The sequence below is a fragment of the Peromyscus maniculatus genome, chromosome 4 (assembly GCF_049852395.1).
Source record: "Peromyscus maniculatus bairdii isolate BWxNUB_F1_BW_parent chromosome 4, HU_Pman_BW_mat_3.1, whole genome shotgun sequence".
NCBI classification, from domain to species: domain Eukaryota; kingdom Metazoa; phylum Chordata; class Mammalia; order Rodentia; family Cricetidae; genus Peromyscus; species Peromyscus maniculatus.
In genome coordinates this window covers 158,141,898-158,158,847 of record NC_134855.1, presented here as the reverse complement: position 1 = coordinate 158,158,847, position 16,950 = coordinate 158,141,898, and the positions used below count along the sequence as shown (strand labels likewise).

Below are 16,950 nucleotides of genomic sequence, written 5' to 3'. Positions count from 1 at the left end.
GCTGAGAAACATTAGGTGACTGTCCAGGCTGCCAGCTGTCTTGGTCTACTCTTGCAAGACTCCCGAAGTTGCTTGCATCCGTCTACCATTTCTCAAGTACCATTATGTTCCTTCTCAGGTCTTTGATGGGATTGAAGACTAGCAGTTATAGTTACAACTTAGTATATATAATATCTTAGATAGAACATATTAAGTATTAGATTCAGGTTCTTTAGGATAGGACACCTTTGAATGATCTTTATAACATGCCGTTTACCTATGCTCTATACTTCTCTGGATTTTAGAATGTGTTTCTTGCTTGATATTGTTTGCATTGGTTGTAGTTACATCTTATCTAGGTCATTATCCCTCATTATTTCTGGACAATATTTGATAACCATTCCTTTGTATATAGTCTTGTATTAGTTTAGAACCTTCTTATTTAGACAAAAAGGGGGAGATGTAGTGGGTAGTCATTCCAGCTTGGATCTGGAAGCTCCAACCCCCATTGAGACTCTGGCAACTGTCACGCCTACGAGGCGGGGCGAGGGGAGGTGCTGGAAACCTGAGAGCTGGATGGGCAAGCGCTCGCTCGGGGCGCGCTCTCTGCGCCTGGACCCTGGATGGTGGAGATTGATTGTGCAGAGCTCCAGAGAACACCGCTGGATTGCTAAACGCCTTCCCCAGACCCCCGCGACCTATCCATTCTTTCATTTGTAAGTCATCCACTAAATAAATCTTCCTTTTAACTACGTGGAGTGGCCCTTATAATATTCCCCAATACACGGTCATATTGTCGTCATCCTCAGGCAGGCTGCCTGTCACCACCGGTGCTCACAGAGTCACTTCGCTAATCACGGCAGCCTCTGAAAGCAGGTGCCATGACAGCCTCCATCTGCTTATTTTACAGATTAAGAGAGAGCTATGGATCCGGCCAGCATCGACCTGGGCCCTGGCCTCTACCTGAAGTCAGTCTTCCTGGGCCTGATGTCAGTCGTGCCGGCATAGGCTTTCTGGTGTTGGTCCTGAGATATGCCTTGACTACATCAGCCATCACAGGAGCCATGCCCTCCTTTTGCCTTGTCCTCTTCAACCTTAAGAGGCCCTCAGAGCACCCTGAGATCTCCTCAAGACAGGGCTGCTATGCCCAAGTCTGGGCAAGAGGGCCCCAATTTACCCTTTTTTTTGCCCCACTCTGTGCAACCCAACACCAGCTGTCCCGCTGGCTGTGTCCCTGCTAGTCCTAAGGGCTCAGGGACCACAGTCTGGTCCCAACAACAAAATGACAAAGACACATGACTACTGGGCTCTCTCTGCCTATAAAACCTCACCCGTAGCTGGACACAGCAACACAAGACCAGGGGCTTGCTGCCCCCTGGAGGCCAGAAAGAGAACTGCTCTCAAGTCTGGGCCACCAACCTCCCCTTCAGGCTTCTAGAAGGATCAGAATCCGACCCTCTGCCTGGACAACAGACTGTCCCCAGACACAGAGAGAAACGAGTGCAGAGCTCACTGTGACCCCAGAGATCTACAGCCCCTGCCAGATAGAGCCACTACTCATACCCTCTAGGGTGCTAAACTAGATGCTGCCTGGGTGACCTCCTAAGGGTGCTCTCCACTCTTGCTTAGGCATCTAGAGGAAAGAAGACCAGTGCCAAGGATGGAGACCGTTGGGCAGGACCCTGGAATGGGGGGGGGCTTCAGAAAGGACGTTTGCTTGGAGCAGGGCCATGTAGGGTGGTTAGGGCTGGGGAAGAGATCGCCGCCATACAGGAGCTACCACCCTGCCCACCAGACAGGGGAGGGCAAGGGCCTTGCCCCAAGGCACACAAGGGACTCGCTGTGTGGGATCATGTCTGGTCTGTTTTAACAGGATGCCCTTATCATTTGTGAAGAAAACCACAGGAGGACCAGCTGGGCAAGTCCTGACCTCCTGCGAAGAATCAGCTTGTACTGGAGTTGAAAACACCTGCCTTGTCACAGGATGGGAAGAAGCAGAGAGGCAGCTCACACACACAACAGGGGCTGGAACAAGGACTGGATGGTGTGGAAGGAAAATCCCCGAGCTCTGGGGTTTCAAAAGCACCAGAGGCCAGTGAGATGAGAAGGCTGGGAAGATGGGCCAGGACGAGGCTGCTGGGCAAGCTGGAGACACATGTGGAAGGGAATATGCTCCCAGGGTTTGTAAACTGAGCCTGGAAATGTCATGTGGGAAGAGCTACCCTGAGCCCATCCATTCTCAAAGCAAAAAGACCCAGAGGCATACTCATGTCAAGGGCTAAAAACCGTCACCCATTGCTAGGTGCAGCGGAGCAATGGGATCCCAGTTGCCTTTCTACTGGGCAGCAGTGCACAGCTGGGAGGCACATCTGTCCAGGAAAGCCCAGAGATAAGTGGAATGCCCTGGAGGACTCACATCCAGCTCCCCATTCACCAGAGCACAGGTCGGCACAAGCCAAACACCTTGCTGCTCCCCCAAGACAAGATAAGAGGTTGGGGCTGACTCCACTTTTCCTACACTGACATGTACCCATTGAGAGCTGGATGTGCTCTGGATCAGCAGCTGATAGGCACATCTCCCTCCCAAGAAGTGTCTTCATTGAGCATGGGGCTTGGCCCTGAGGGACAGAGCTCAGGGAAGAGGTAGCACTCACCACAGGGATAGATTTTAGGCCCCTTAAGAGCAGGGCCGGGCAGTGGTGGCTCACACCTTTAATCCCAGCACTCGGGAGGCAGAGGCAGACGAATCTCTGTGAGTTCGAGGCCAGCCTGGTCTACAAAGTGAGTTCCAGGAAAGGCACAAAACTACACAGAGAAACTGTCTCAAAAACAACAAACAAGGGGGCTGGAGAGATGGCTGAGGTTAAGAGCACTGACTACTCTTCCAGAGGTCCTGAGTTCAATTCCCAGCAACCACATGGTGGCTCTCAACCATCCATAATGAGATCTGATGCCCTCTTCTGGAGTGCAGGCATACATGCAGGCAGAATACTGTGTACATAATAAACTTAAAAAAAAAAAAAAAAGAGCAGGGCCAGCAAACTCTTCATTTTGAGTTTGGACCGTGAGTAAGTATACTCTGGAAGTGAGGGTGAGTAGAAGATATTGTTTGACAATGATACACTGCAAAGGCCTGGGATTCCTGTGCCTACATCCTCTGCGGCTAATCCAGTTCCTCCCTGGAAGAACGCAAACAGACTTTGAGTGATATCTGCAAAGCAGTTTTCAGAACTACAACAGTCAGTACACAATAAAAACTCCAGGTGATCGGGAAACGGTGCAGATGAACTGCAGGCCAGAGGTCTGCAGAGCAGCTTGGGTCTGTTTGCTCCACATTTGAGGGAGAAGACAAGACTGAGGACTTCAGCAGAGACCTACCAAGTGAACGGTTCCAGCACTGAATACAAATTACAAATTTAATAAGACCTTTAATGGCAAACTCACCTGAGGAGAGAATCAGCAAACTAAAGGTAGGTGAGAAAATAGTACTGTGGGTGGATCCCGGATAGGGGAGTCACAAAGGATTGGGGGGGGGGAGGGTTCGAGAATGATCAAAGCACATATGGTCAGAACCAGAAGAGATGCGAGAACACTCATCTTGCGGCTTCAGCCCTGGAGCTTCTGCTGTTGTTGTTGTTGTTTTAAAGGATTTATTTATTTATTATGTATACAGTGTTCTGTCTGCATATACACCTGCAGGCCAGAAGAGGGCACCAGATCTCATTACTGATGGTTGTGAGCCACCATGTGGTTGCTGGGAATTGAACTCAGGACCTCTGGAAGAGCAGCCAGTGCTCTTAACCTCTGAGCCATCTCTCCAGGCCCTGTTGTTGGTTTTTTGAGTCAGGGTTTCTTCTCTGTGCAGCCCTGGCTGTCCTGGAACTCACTTTGTAGACCAGGCTGGCCTCGAACTCACAGAAATCTGCCTGCCTCTGCCTCCTGAGTGCCACCACCACCCGGTGTGTGTGTGTGTGTGTGTGTGTGTGTGTGTGTGTGTGTGTGTGTGTGTGTTTAATGCCTTGTTTATTTTTATTTTTTATTTTATATGCATTGGTGTTTTGCCTGCATGTATGTCTGTGTGAGGGTATTGGATCCTCTGGAACTGGAGTTACAGACAGCTGTAGGCTGTCATGTGGGTGCTGAGAATTGAACCTGGGTCCTCTGGAAGAGCAGCTCTTAACCACTAAGCCATCTCTCCATCCTGGGTTGTATGTGTTTTATTTCAATTACATAATAAGACGTTAATCATACCTCTCTCAAAGTATAGTAGATAAATACATTTTAAAAAAAGAACTAGTCTGGCATTGGTGGTGCATGACTTTAATCTTAGCACTTGGAAGCCAGAGGTAGGCAGATAAGTTCAAGGCCAGCCTGGTCTAGAAAACAAGTTCCAGGACAGCCAAGGCTATGCAGAAAACCCTGTCTCAAAAAACAAAAACAAAACAAAAAATATGAACTATGTTGGGTATGGTAGCACATGTCTACAGTCCCAGCACTCAGAAGGCTGAGGCAGGTATATCATGAATTCTTAGCCGATCTAGACAACAAAGTAAGACCCTATCTTAAAAGAGGGGGAAGTGGATTTAGGAATCAAATGGAACATTTTGATTGGATGTGAATGGCTGTTCTCCAACATACACACATTTTTTGTGGCTTAAACACAAGGCCCATTTTCCAAGATTAACCACATATTGGAAGAAAGGAAGTCTCAATCCCACCCAATAAAATTACCATCCTGAGAGCCGCATCCACTGGCCATAAGGTGACTAAACTAGAAACGATTAAGAAAGAAAACCCACTCGTGTTGTCGTATTTTAAAAATGGTGGGAAGGAGTCACATCATACAACAGGGCCCACGTGAGAAGCTGCTGGCCGTGTCCTCTGGTGCCAGACTGAAGTGAAACAGCCAGCTACCCCAGGATGTGGCCAGAACCCTAACTTTTTCAGGGCCCCCAAAGATGATCAGTGCCCCCCAGGTCAGCAGGAATCAGTCACGAGAACAGGGTGCCCTCATCCCTACCTCACCTGCTACCCCTTTCTAGCTCCTCACCTTTTTATAATAAACAAAAGGAAGGACTGTTAGCAGTTAGGCATCGCACTGGCCTACCCTGGATAGGATACCAGAAGCCATAATGGATGTCAACACAGCCTGTCTACTTCTGCCTGGTAGGTAGGGACATGAGAGACCTTGACTGTTGGAGTGAGGATTCTATCTTTAGGTAAAGAGCAGTGCATAGACATTTTAAATGAAAAAAAAAAAGAAAACTGTGTAGAGATGATGACAAAGTAACTACATCAGGACTAGAGCAGAACCTGTGCCTCCTCTGTTCACCCTGGCTGGGGAAATCGCTGTAGATCACATCCCTCAGCTAAGCAGTGCAGAGCAGAACGCCACAAGCCAGCACAGAGGGCCCTGGCTGGGAGGGATGAGAGCATCATCAAGGGATGGAGGAATCTGGTAGGATGAAGTAGAGGATGTCCTGAGGTTGGTTAGGGTAATAGCTGTGTATCATAGAATACACAGGCTTGTATGTCTTTGGACTGTATGCTCTGGATACACTGTTCAAATTATGTCTTGATAAACTATTGTTTAAAACATATCTTAAATTTAATTTTATTACATTTGTATGTGAGAGAGAGAGAGAGAGAGAGAGAGAGAGAGAGTGTGTGTGTGTGTGTGTGTGTGTGTGTGTATCTGTGCCACAGCGCCCGTACGGAGGTCAGATACAACTTTCATGAATCAGTTTGAAGGGTTCACAACACGCCCCCATGGTTGGGTGTGTTTGTATATGCCCAGTGGACCTGGACACTTTCACCTAGCCAGTTCCCGGTCAAGATAGCCATTTCCGGGTCAAGGCATCTGGCGTGACCAGGATCCATGACTTTGCATGGTTACATAAGCACGCATCATAGCCATGTGATCTACGCACATGCGTGGAGTAGTTACATCGACATGTGCACGCCCAGCCTTTATAAGCCGGCGCCATATTCCTGGCTCCTCCTTCTTCTTCTCTACACACGTGTCTTCCACAGGCCTGGGCACTCTCTGTCCCTTTTATCTTAATAAAACTCTTATTAGCTGATTCTGTTATGTTTCATGACATTTCCTTGCAGGGTAAGAGCACAGCACCGCAAAATAACTAACACAGTTCTCTCTCACGTGGGTTCTGGGGATTGAACTCTGGTTATCAGGCTTACCAAGCCATCTTGCCAATCCTAAAAACATATTTAAGCTGGTGCACAGATGGGGGGGTGCCCTTCGTGGAACTTCTAACAGGAACCTTGGCAAAAATCAGGACAGAAGGGCAAGACTTTTTCTATGGTCCCTGTAGTGGTTTGAATAGGAGTGGCCCCAGAGGCTCATGCATTCGAATGCTTAGTCATCAGGGAATGGCACTACTTGAGAAGGATTAGAAGGTGTGGCCTTGTAGGAGGAAGTGTGGGTGGGCTTTGAAGTTTCAAAACCCAAATTAGGCCCAGTGCTGCTCTCTCTCCCTGCTCCCTGCTGATCCAGATGTGGAACTCTTGGTTCCTTTTTCCAGCACCGTGTCTGCCTGTGTGCTATGCCATTATGCTGATAATGGATTAAATTTCTGAAACTGTAAGCCAGCCCTCATAAAATGCTTTGTTTTATAAGAGTTGCTGTGGTCATGGTGTCTCTTCCCAGCAATAGATCACTGACTAAGACAGTCCCCAAGGGAGAGGGCATGGACTAGTGCCACCCAGGAGCACCTGGAAAAGCTGCGTGAGTCAGAAGTTTCCCTCATGAGATGACTGAAGTACATCCCATCATCTGACATCCACACTAGTGAATGGGGACAGAGTCTCATCCAAAACCCCAGGTCCATTTTAGCATCAAAGGACAGACAAACCATGCCAACTCTGAACAAGGATGGGCCAGTCCTAGTTCCAGTCCCACAGGCTATCCTAAGACCACGCGCCTTACGGAGATGACCCACACTGTACAGATGTGGGAATGGACCAAATGGCACCTCAATTGGTGCAGACTCCCAAGCCCTCCCTGATGTGGCGCATAAAAGGCAGTGGGAGCGCGGTCTTCTCGGCCATGGTCCTACTCAGCCCCGGGATGCCTCCAGCATCCAGCTCCAGCAGAGGAGCACTGGATGGGGGTGAAGGCAAAGCTGCAGTTTCTCTCCTTCCCACACGGAGGAGCCTGTGAAACAGCCAATCTGGTAAGGGTCTGAGAAATTGCTTGTGCAATCTCCCTACCATCCAGCAGGTGGCAGTGTGGCACTGCAAAACCCTACCTCTCCTTGTATGCCCCCATTACAAGTTGGCTCTTGTTTGCTTGAGACAGGGTCTCTTGTGTATCGCTAGCTGTCCTGGAACTCACTATGGAGACCAAGCTGGCCTCAAACTCAGTGATCCACCTGCCCTGCCTCCCAAGTGCTGGGATTAAAGACATGTGCCACCACGCCCAGCAATCTTGCCTGTTAGGAACCTGGCGACTATCCTGTCCCCTGGTTTTCCCCAGCCCAAGTCCCTCTGCACTGGTGATAGGTGATATTGAATGTTCTTGATTCATTGGATGTCTCTGTTTCTCTCCTGTTGCTGTGACAGATGCCCTGACAGAAGCAACTGAAAGGAAGACCGGTTTGTTTTCATTCACAGTTAAAGTCCAGTCCATCACAGTGAGAAATCAAGGTGACGGAGTTTGAAACAGACGATCATATCATATCCAGACAGAGTAAGAGAGCAAGCGAGGCATGCTGACACCACTGTCATTTTCTACAGCCGGGGATGTACCTGCCTTCCACTTCTACTGTCACAATCAGCCCCCACAGAACACCCAGAGCTCCGTCTCCCGGGCCATTTCAGTTCTGTCAAGCAGGCCATGAACACTAACCACCTAACTGGAGGACATGTCTGTTATCCATCCCATCACAGGCCCAGGCAACGCAATCTCCCTGGCAATGTCAATGTGAAAGCCTTACCCTGGGCAATGCTTGAAGACCTACCTCATCCATGGCTGTGGCCTAGACTCGAGTGCATCCTGCTGACATGCCCACATAACATTTCCACGTCCTCACAATGTCCACTCAACATCACCCAAGGGCCTCACATTCAACAGGTCCACGGAGGCCATGCTCTATACACAGGCTGAGATCTGGACCCCAACCAAACAGTGCACTCTCCCCAGGCTCCCACACTGCTTTGGTCAAGCCCTGGACAGCTTTACTGGACTGCAGCAGATACAGGCAAAGGTGCCCCTTCTCCTTCCTGCCTATGCAGCTGTGACCATGGCTGTGGTCTTAAAGATACTCTGTGGTGGTAATCTAATTGTACTGAATTATTATTTTGATTGTATGTTAATAAATAAAGTTGTCTGGGAGTCAGAGCTATTAGAGCCATAGCAAGAGCCGGGCGGTGGTGGCACACGCCTTTAATCCCATAGGTATCTGTGTGTTCAGGGTCAGAGCTATTAGAGCCATAGCAAGAGTGTGGCGGTGGTGGCACACGCCTTTAATCCCATAAGATCTCTGTGTGTTCAGGGATATAGTCAGCATTGGAGACATATGCCTTTAAGACCTAGGGGGCTGTACATTCAGACAGTGACGAGGCAGTCATGTGTTTGGGTTTACAACCAATGAGAAGGCAGAACAACATACTATAAAAAAACGAACCGACAGGAAGTAGGTCTCTTTTCGCGAAGCTGGGACAGCAGGAAGAAGGGTGAGATTTTAGCTCTGAGCTCTGACTTCTCGGCTTTCTCTTTTACATTGTTTCTGTGTTTCTTATTTAATAAGACGGTTGGTTACATCTACAATACTCTCCTGGGGTGTCTCCCTGAAGGCTAACCTCCCTGTCTGCCAAGAAGACTGCTCCGGACAGCATCAGCGATGGTGCTGCAGCAGCTGCATGCCTCTCCATCCCTGGATCCCAATGGCCCCTGCGGCTCATCTTGTGGGCCTTGCCCCTTCTGATTGCCTGATGTGCCCCCCATCCCAGCCCTGGGCCTAAACCATGCCTCACTTTCAGATCCAGGCTCAATCACACTGGATTCTCCACCAACTCCCACCCACACCTGCCAACAGCCAGGGGCAGGCACTTGGAAAAGGCCTCACAGAGACACCTCATCCTTTGGGCCAAGATGTCCTTCTAGGTGATGCCTGCCCTCTGCAACATAGCTGGCCACATGGTGAGCCAGTTCAGAGCAGTCAAGAAGCTGTTATCTGGCCTCTTTCTTTTCCAGGCCCAGAGCAAAGCCTAATGTTCCTTAAGCATATATCCACATATTTTTATCTGTGTTCTTTTGCGGGGAGGAGGATCAAGACAGGGTTTCTCTGTCTAACAGCCCTGGCTGTCCTGGAACTATCTTTATAGACCAGACTAGCCTCAAACTCAGAGATCCACCTGCCTCTGCCTCCTGAGTGCTGGGATTAAAGGCATGTGCCAACACCATGCCTGGCTCATCTGTGTTCTAGCATACTGGTAATGCTATAGTGCCCCCAGAATCTTCCAGAAAACATAGCTCTCACCCATTCACTTCACAAATGTGCATCAGGCATCTGTGCATTCTTGGAGAGTGTTCAGCAATTGAATCATCTTCTCTTTCCAGTGAAACTCAGAACAGAGAGGTTAACTGACTCTGCCAAGGTCACACAGCATGACCTTATGAGTGATTCTGCCTTATGCTGGAAGCCAGAGTGACTCCATCTCTCACCTTAGTGAAGAAAATCCACCTCTTGCTGAAACCAGAGTCCTGTCAGGTTCACACCTTGAGAGGCTCTGGGCAAAGAACTAAGCCCCTTAGCAACCTTCACATTTGGGGCTTTAGTTAACAATCTTGGAGGAAGGCCAACCAGCAGCTATTCATGTTCTGTAGGTAGAAAGGGAACCTTGGGTGCCAGCCTCCTATCTCATGCAGTATCAGAAACTCCACCTGCTCTGCCCCTCCCAGCTTCAGACAATCTGAGCCTCCAGTACCCAGGGCAGAGACTTTGGCTCCAAGGCTCCCAACCCTAGAGGAAAGATGAACCAGTGCCCTGCACAGGCCCTGCTCCTGAGTAGGGGCGACAATTTTGGAAGCAGACATTCTGGACCAGTTGGGGCACATGAAACACTCAGATCTAGGTTACCTATTGCGTGTGGGGGTGTGTGTGTGAGCTGAGACTGAGGCCCCAGTCGCTCACCAACAACGAGTCTGGACACTTCCCTTCTCCAACGATCTCTAATCTGCCCTCAAAATCTAGCTCCTCCTCTCTCCAGACAAAACTGAGAAAATCCATCCTACTCTTCCCCTAGGACAAGACTGGGGATCTTTCACCTGAGAAGTCAAGGCTGTCCGTCCTAAGCAAAGGGTGTTTCATCCTAAACACCGGTCCTCACCTCAAACCAAAACTCGAGACCACAGGAGCCACACTGGGACGCACTTGGTGGTGAAGCGACAGACTTGGGTAAGGGACTAGACGCCTTTGGGAAGGTGATGACTCAACTCGTAGGGCCAGACCTCTGATCACCTAGTGCTGAGAACTCCCGCTTGGCTGGCTCCTGTGGGTGGGGACCCAAAACAAGGCAAGACTGAAGCTGGCGCTGCTCCAGGACCAGAGCATTTGAGGCGGTGACCCTCCCCACCAAGGAAACGTGAGATGGCAGTTGTGGCACCAAGAAGCAGGCAAGGCGCTCCCGGGTCCCGCGGTTCCCATCTCCCGGCTTGTAGGTCTGCATAGCGAGCGGAGCGGAGTGGGGCTGGGAAGACGCGGGCAGCTGGTCCCCTCTGATTGGAGGACGCGAAGTCCCAGCGGGCACCTCCGCAGCTTAAAAAACGAAGCCCGGACGAGTAGGAGCTAGAGCGGCCCCGGCCGGCCATGCGCCTTGACGAGGAGGTGTGGAAGGGGTGGCGGCCGGAGAGGCCACGCGGAGGCCCAAGGACCGACAGACGGCCGAGCAGCCGGACGCGCCCGCGGGATAGAAAGCTGCACTGAGATAGCAGGCCCCAGAGGGTCATGGCGGAGCTCAAGTCGCTGTCTGGGGAAACGTACCTGGCACTGAGCCACGGCTACACCGCGACCGGCCACGCCTACGCAGCGGCGCGCGGACCAGAAACTACTCGAGGCTTTGGTGCATCCAGTCCAGGTGGCGACCTCCCGGCGGCGCCTGCTTCCCGCGTCCCTGCCGCGACGGTCGAGAGCAGTGGGGAGCAGAGCGGCGACGAGGACGACGCCTTCGAGAGCCGGCGGCGGCGGCGAGGGCCCGGGGTCTCGGTGGATGCACGGCGGCGGCCCCGGGAGCAGCGCTCTCTACGGCTGAGCATCAACGCACGCGAACGACGGCGAATGCACGACCTGAACGACGCGCTGGACGGACTGCGCGCAGTCATCCCCTATGCGCACAGCCCGTCGGTGCGCAAGCTCTCCAAGATCGCCACGCTGCTGCTGGCCAAGAACTACATCCTCATGCAGGCTCAGGCCCTGGAGGAGATGCGGCGCCTGGTGGCCTACCTCAACCAAGGCCACGGCCTCGCTGCGCCTGTGGCCGCCACGCCACTGACCCCCTTCGGCCAGGCAGCAGTCTACCCGTTCTCGGCGGGCGCGGCGCTCGGGCCCTGCCCAGACAAGTGTGCCGCCTTCTCCGGATCGCCCTCGGCGCTTTGCAAGCACTGCGGCGAGAAGCCCTGACGGTGCGAGTCCCTCCGCAGCCGCCTATTTAGACTATCCACTGTCCTCACTGGCGGGACCCGATGGGGAGAAGGCAGCCGGACCCCGGACCGACCCTGCTTGCAGAACTGTTGGGTGCAGAACGCGAAGTCGGTTCTGGCAGAGTCAGACTGTACTCAAGACCCCACCGCATCCACAGAGCTCTCTCGGCGTCCGCTGGGCGTTGTCAGCGCTCTAGAGGTGAGAACGACAAATTACCAGCCGTCCGCCAAAAGAAAGCCACTGGGAGGGAACAGGTAGTGGCTGGTCCCACTTCTGACAGGTGACTCTGCTCTGGAGCGCAAGCACAGAGCATCACTTGACCACTTCCTAACACTAGGGATCGTCCTCTGCCCCAATCCCTTCTAAGCCAACCTGCAGGGCCTTGCTCCGTGTGGACCCTCAACGGGGACCTCTAACAGCTCCAAGACTCCGGACCGGCCGCTGAGCGAGATTGCCCCGCAGTCCTTTGCAAAGGACATGAGGGCAGGCGTAGGAAGAATCCAGGAGCTGAGATTTGCAGCATTTTCCAAGTCTGAGCTTGTTCTCTTAACGTTCTTTCCTGCCCAAAGGCTCAGGAAACCGACTTTGGCCTCAAAGTCTGTGAACTCATCCCTAAATATGCCCGGATCTCCAGCGCCTGCCTCCAGTGGGCTGGGATGGACGTCATTTCGTTCTGCATGTTCCAAGGGGACTGGTGGAATACAGGTCCTCACAACTTGCACGGGGCTACTTGACCCTGGAGGGTCAGCCAAGGCCTCCCGTCTAGATTCAGGGCCAACCAAACCCCTCTGCGCCAGTTCGGGAACTTCTGGAGGAAGCCGGGCTACCGGTGAGTACCCGGCCGCTGGACTGGTCGTTCGCAAAGTCGGACCGCAACCCAGAATCCTGACACTGTCCCTAGTCAGAGGCTTAGCCCGGGAGCCCGAGATGCTTGCTGGTTTTCGCTCGGTGGGTCGGCAGTTTCCGCCTCTGCTTACCCAATTATCTTGGCCTTCGTAGATGCAAAGCAAATCGGGAGAGGGCTGCCGCCCTACAAAGCGCCTGTCTATAGCGCTTAACTTCAATTAATGCATTTGAAAAGGCCCTTTTGTATTTGCAAAATGACGTGTGTGATTAAGTCTTATTCATAAAGACGTATGCTTAATACTGGTTTCTGCTCATTTCCATTTTTTTATTTCTTAATTGTCTTTTCCCCTCCCCTAAACTAGTCTGCTTTGCACATTTCAAAACAGACTGTTTGTCAAGTTCTCTTAAGATGAACAGGGAAAGCTGGAAACTCAAGTGTTGTTAGTTCTGGGGTCCTTACCCATAGTTATTTGAAAAAGTCCTGTATTTCTCTGTTAAGACCAGGGATAGTGTGCAGAATAAAGTATTTGATTTCAGCTTATTTTTACAAAAATAATATTATTAAAATTTAATATCAAATTAAGTGCTATGACTTGATTTATAATTTCAATCTTCAGACAATGGTATTGACTTGGGATCCTTCTTCTAGAGCCCCAAGAAGTCTTTGAGATTTTAAAATGGATCCGTAGGCCATTAACAGATACGTGAGTTCACATGAGAAAGGTGAAGTGGGGTGACATACACCAGTGATCCCTAACCTGCAGGAGACTGAAGCAAGGGAATGGAAATTTTGAGGTCAGCCTTAGTGGGACCCTCTCAGAAAAAAGGAAGGGAAAAAAAAAAACTTTGGAAAAGAAAAGGGAAAAAAATCTTCCCCTAGAATGAAAGCAGCGTTTAAAGAGTGGGGTGTGGTAGTGGTTCATAAGCTACCTCAACACTTGAGAAATAGAAATGGGAGAATTATTTCAATTCAATTTCAGTCTGAACTACAAGACCTTGTCTAAATAAAACAATAACAACCCAAAAAAACAACTTCTAACCATTTTACTAATAAAAATATCCCCAATCACTAGTCTTAACTAAAAGTTCAAACTAAATCAGAACATTTTAAAACTGCAAGTTGTTCTCCAAATATTAGCAAAACTTTCACTGGGATGAATGAGTAAAGTGGGGTTTTTCAAAGTGAAAATCCATAGCTTTCTTAATTGTGGCTATTAATAAAGCAATGTGATATTAATAAAAACAATTGTGGCCATTAATAAAGCATCCTTGAATTTGCACAGCAAGCTTTGATTCTGAGGCCACCCTTTATCACCTCAGCGCTGAACAGCAAAATCCAGCCACCAAAGGCCCCTGCTGTAAGTGTGGCTCTTTTGAAGCAACTCATGGGGGCTCTGGTTGTTTCTTCCCTGGGAGTAAAGGGTTAAGCTCCTGTGGGTGAGAATCACTGTGAGTCATTGGGGAAGCACTTCATTTACACCTGGGATTTGAACTAGCATTCTGCAGAGCTCATTGTTTCTTCTTGTTGTGGTTGTTTTTGTTTTGTTGTTTTGTTTTGCTTGTATTTTTGTTTTGTTTTCTAGGAAAGTGGGTGTGGTTGTGTTAAGGCAGTGTCCCCAGACCTGGGATCTTCCCTCTATGCTGAGTCAGTGTGTCCCACACAGGGAAGTGGGGGCTATGTGAAGCTTACATTTTCCTAGAGGCTGTGTAAAACATGAACAGAGATGGGTAAAATCATTTTTGTTGGTGATGTTTATGTCTCCACATGTAATCATGGCAGCCTTCAAGTCGCCGTCTTGCTCACCGAGCTCACCTCTTCCTACCAGAGATGTTTCCAGTACTCCACGCTCATTCGTGGCTCATGGTCACAGTGGCCTTGGGGCAGCTCCAGCTGTGACTATATAGAGCACTGAAATGCCCTTTGCTTCTCCCCTTTGTCTGATAATTACCAAGAAATGCCACCGATCTAGGGAACAGATTCTAGAGCCACGCAAACGCAAACGCACAGTGCTCTATCCCTTTTCTCTTTCGACACTGCTCATAAAATCTCTCAAAGATGCTAGGGGTGGGACTGATGAGAAAAGCCACTGTCAGCTGCCCATCAATAGGGGGATGGGCAATGTCCATTGAGTCTCTGGCTCCATGTCCTCCTGCTTCACATTGTCTGACCACACCCAAGCCAGGGGAACCCACCATCAAACAAGGCTGGAAGCCGGTGACAACCCTAGGTCCCTCCCACCTGGGAAGAGGTAGTTTTGAATCAGCACCACTTTCCTCTGCTGACCACATGAGTGAAGTCAGCCTTGCTGGTTGCTAGTTGAGCAGCTCAAAGACACTGACTTGGCCTATCCTGAGAAGGGCATGGTGGAGTCCAACTTACAGGGGCTTGAGGGGTATGAGCCCAGTGGCTCCCTAGGAACCACATTGCCCAGCCGGGTCCTACACCATCTTCACTAACTGTCATGTCCACTCCAGGATGTCTGATCTGGCCTGCTACTCTCCCCAGGGCATCCAGCTTGCCACACAGGTCAGGAGACCTGATTTAAGAGCCAAGACTCTTAAGTTCAACATCACCTCCCTTCCCCTCCTTTCTTAAAAGCACACAGACCGGTCTCTCCTTAAGTTTCTATGCTTTGTGCTTCCTGTAACTGAAACACTGCAGGTACCAGCCACATAAAGCCAAACTGTTTGCTGACGGTTCTCCCATCAACACCTGGGGCTTGTGGCGTATTCAGTCCCCACAGACCTCAAGGTTCCATCTACACAAAGGTCTTTGTTTCTCCCAAGTTAAGAAAACTTGTTCTGAAACACACACACACACACACACACACACCACAGAGCCAGGCTGTCGGGGCATCCAACAACTCTGAATGCTACTGAAAGTTCAGCTCCAACCCCAGAGAAGTAGAGGTGGCCCAAGGCACCCCTTTCCCAGCATCCCCTCCAACTCTGCAGATGTTTCATTTTGTTAATTTCATCTCAGAGTTGAATTCACACCCTCTCTCATGCAGATTTACCCAACTCATTGGAGAATCAAGTAGAAGTGTCCCCAGCCCAGATGAAAATATTAACAGGAGGGACTTTTAAAAATACTTACTTTATTTTTAACTGTGTGTATCTGTGGGTTGATATAAGCACACAAGTGCTGATGCCCTCAGAGACCTGAGGTATTGGATCCTCCTGGAGTTGAAAGTTACAGGTAGTTATGAACTGCCTGGTGTGGGGCTGGGAAACAAACTTGGGTTCTCTGGACAAGCAGCCAGTGTTCTTAATCTTTAAGCCATCTCTCCAGCCTCGAGAGGCACTTTTAGAAAATGTTCTTACTTTTACACTTTTACTTACTTTGTATGTGACAGAGAGGGGCGTGCGTGCATAACACACATGTGGAGAGCAGAGAACAACTTTCAGGAGTCAGTTCTTTCCTTCTACCATATGGGTCCAAACTCAAGTCATCACCTTGGTGGCAGGGGCCTTTCCTGCTAAGCCATCCTACCGGCACAGGAGGTACTCCTTCACAAAGGACAAACACTATTTTTCTAATTTTCTATAGCAAGTGAAAAACCACCATCTCATCCCCAAAGTCACTTGGGCCATACCGTCGGCTCTGCCAAAGGAAAGAAGCCGGAGTGCAATTGCTGAGCAGAGGCTCCTAAGCCTGGGTTAATCCGGCAGAGAAGGATGACAGCAATTGTATAATGTAAATTTGTTTGTGATCTGTTTCTGGTCTTTATTCCCTTTTGAAGGGATGGAGATGGAGGGATTTGCAATGTATTAAACCATTTCTCTAACAATTGCCTCTTTGTAACCAGCCGTTCGTTGTGTTCCAACACCTCAACCACAGTCTGTTCTGGAAAACAGGAAAGATACGACATGAATGCAAACACCCCCCCAGAGGAACAAAGCCCATGTTGCCATGATTGCCATGTTGCCAGAAAGGTTCCAACGATTAGCTAACTGACCTTCAAAGCCAGTATTGTCCCTTCGGTAAAAGGGACTCAGGTCAGTGCTTTGCCGGCCTGAAGCTCCCCCGTGGGCATTTACTTATGTCATGTAGAAAAGCTGCTTTTGAGTCACTACCAGAAAGGAGGGTGACAGTTGTGGGCTGCACATGGGGAAGAGGGTCTCTGAGTAGGCCAGCATTGCCCTGGGTCACTATCTCTGTTCTCCAAGATTACCTTTGTAAACTTCTGGGGCTCAAGCAGCCAGAGTCTGCATAAAGGGAGGCATGACCATCACAATGTAATGTTGAGCCGGGTGTGACCCTTGGGTGGCCTGTGTTCTCAAGACTCTCAGGTCACCTGGCATGCCCATTCTACCCTGGGCTACTAACTTAGGAGCTCAGAATGACAGCCAGCACATCAGAGAATACCTACCTAATGGATCTTTCTGTCCAGTTTCTACCTCTGAGTCCGACTTTGTCCAAAGCAATGAACACCTAGTTGTCACCCTCCCCAGGCCTCTGATT

General features: G+C 50.0%; 1 protein-coding gene across 1 annotated transcript; it reads left to right on the top strand.

Annotated features, from left to right (window-relative positions):
- The first annotated feature begins 10,946 nt into the window (after positions 1-10,946).
- Bhlhe23 (basic helix-loop-helix family member e23) lies at positions 10,947-12,123 on the top strand. The gene has a single exon (XM_006976068.3). The coding sequence runs from the start codon at positions 10,947-10,949 to the stop codon at positions 11,616-11,618; it is 672 nt and encodes a 223-aa protein (XP_006976130.1). The 3' UTR covers positions 11,619-12,123.
- The last annotated feature ends 4,827 nt before the right edge of the window (positions 12,124-16,950 follow it).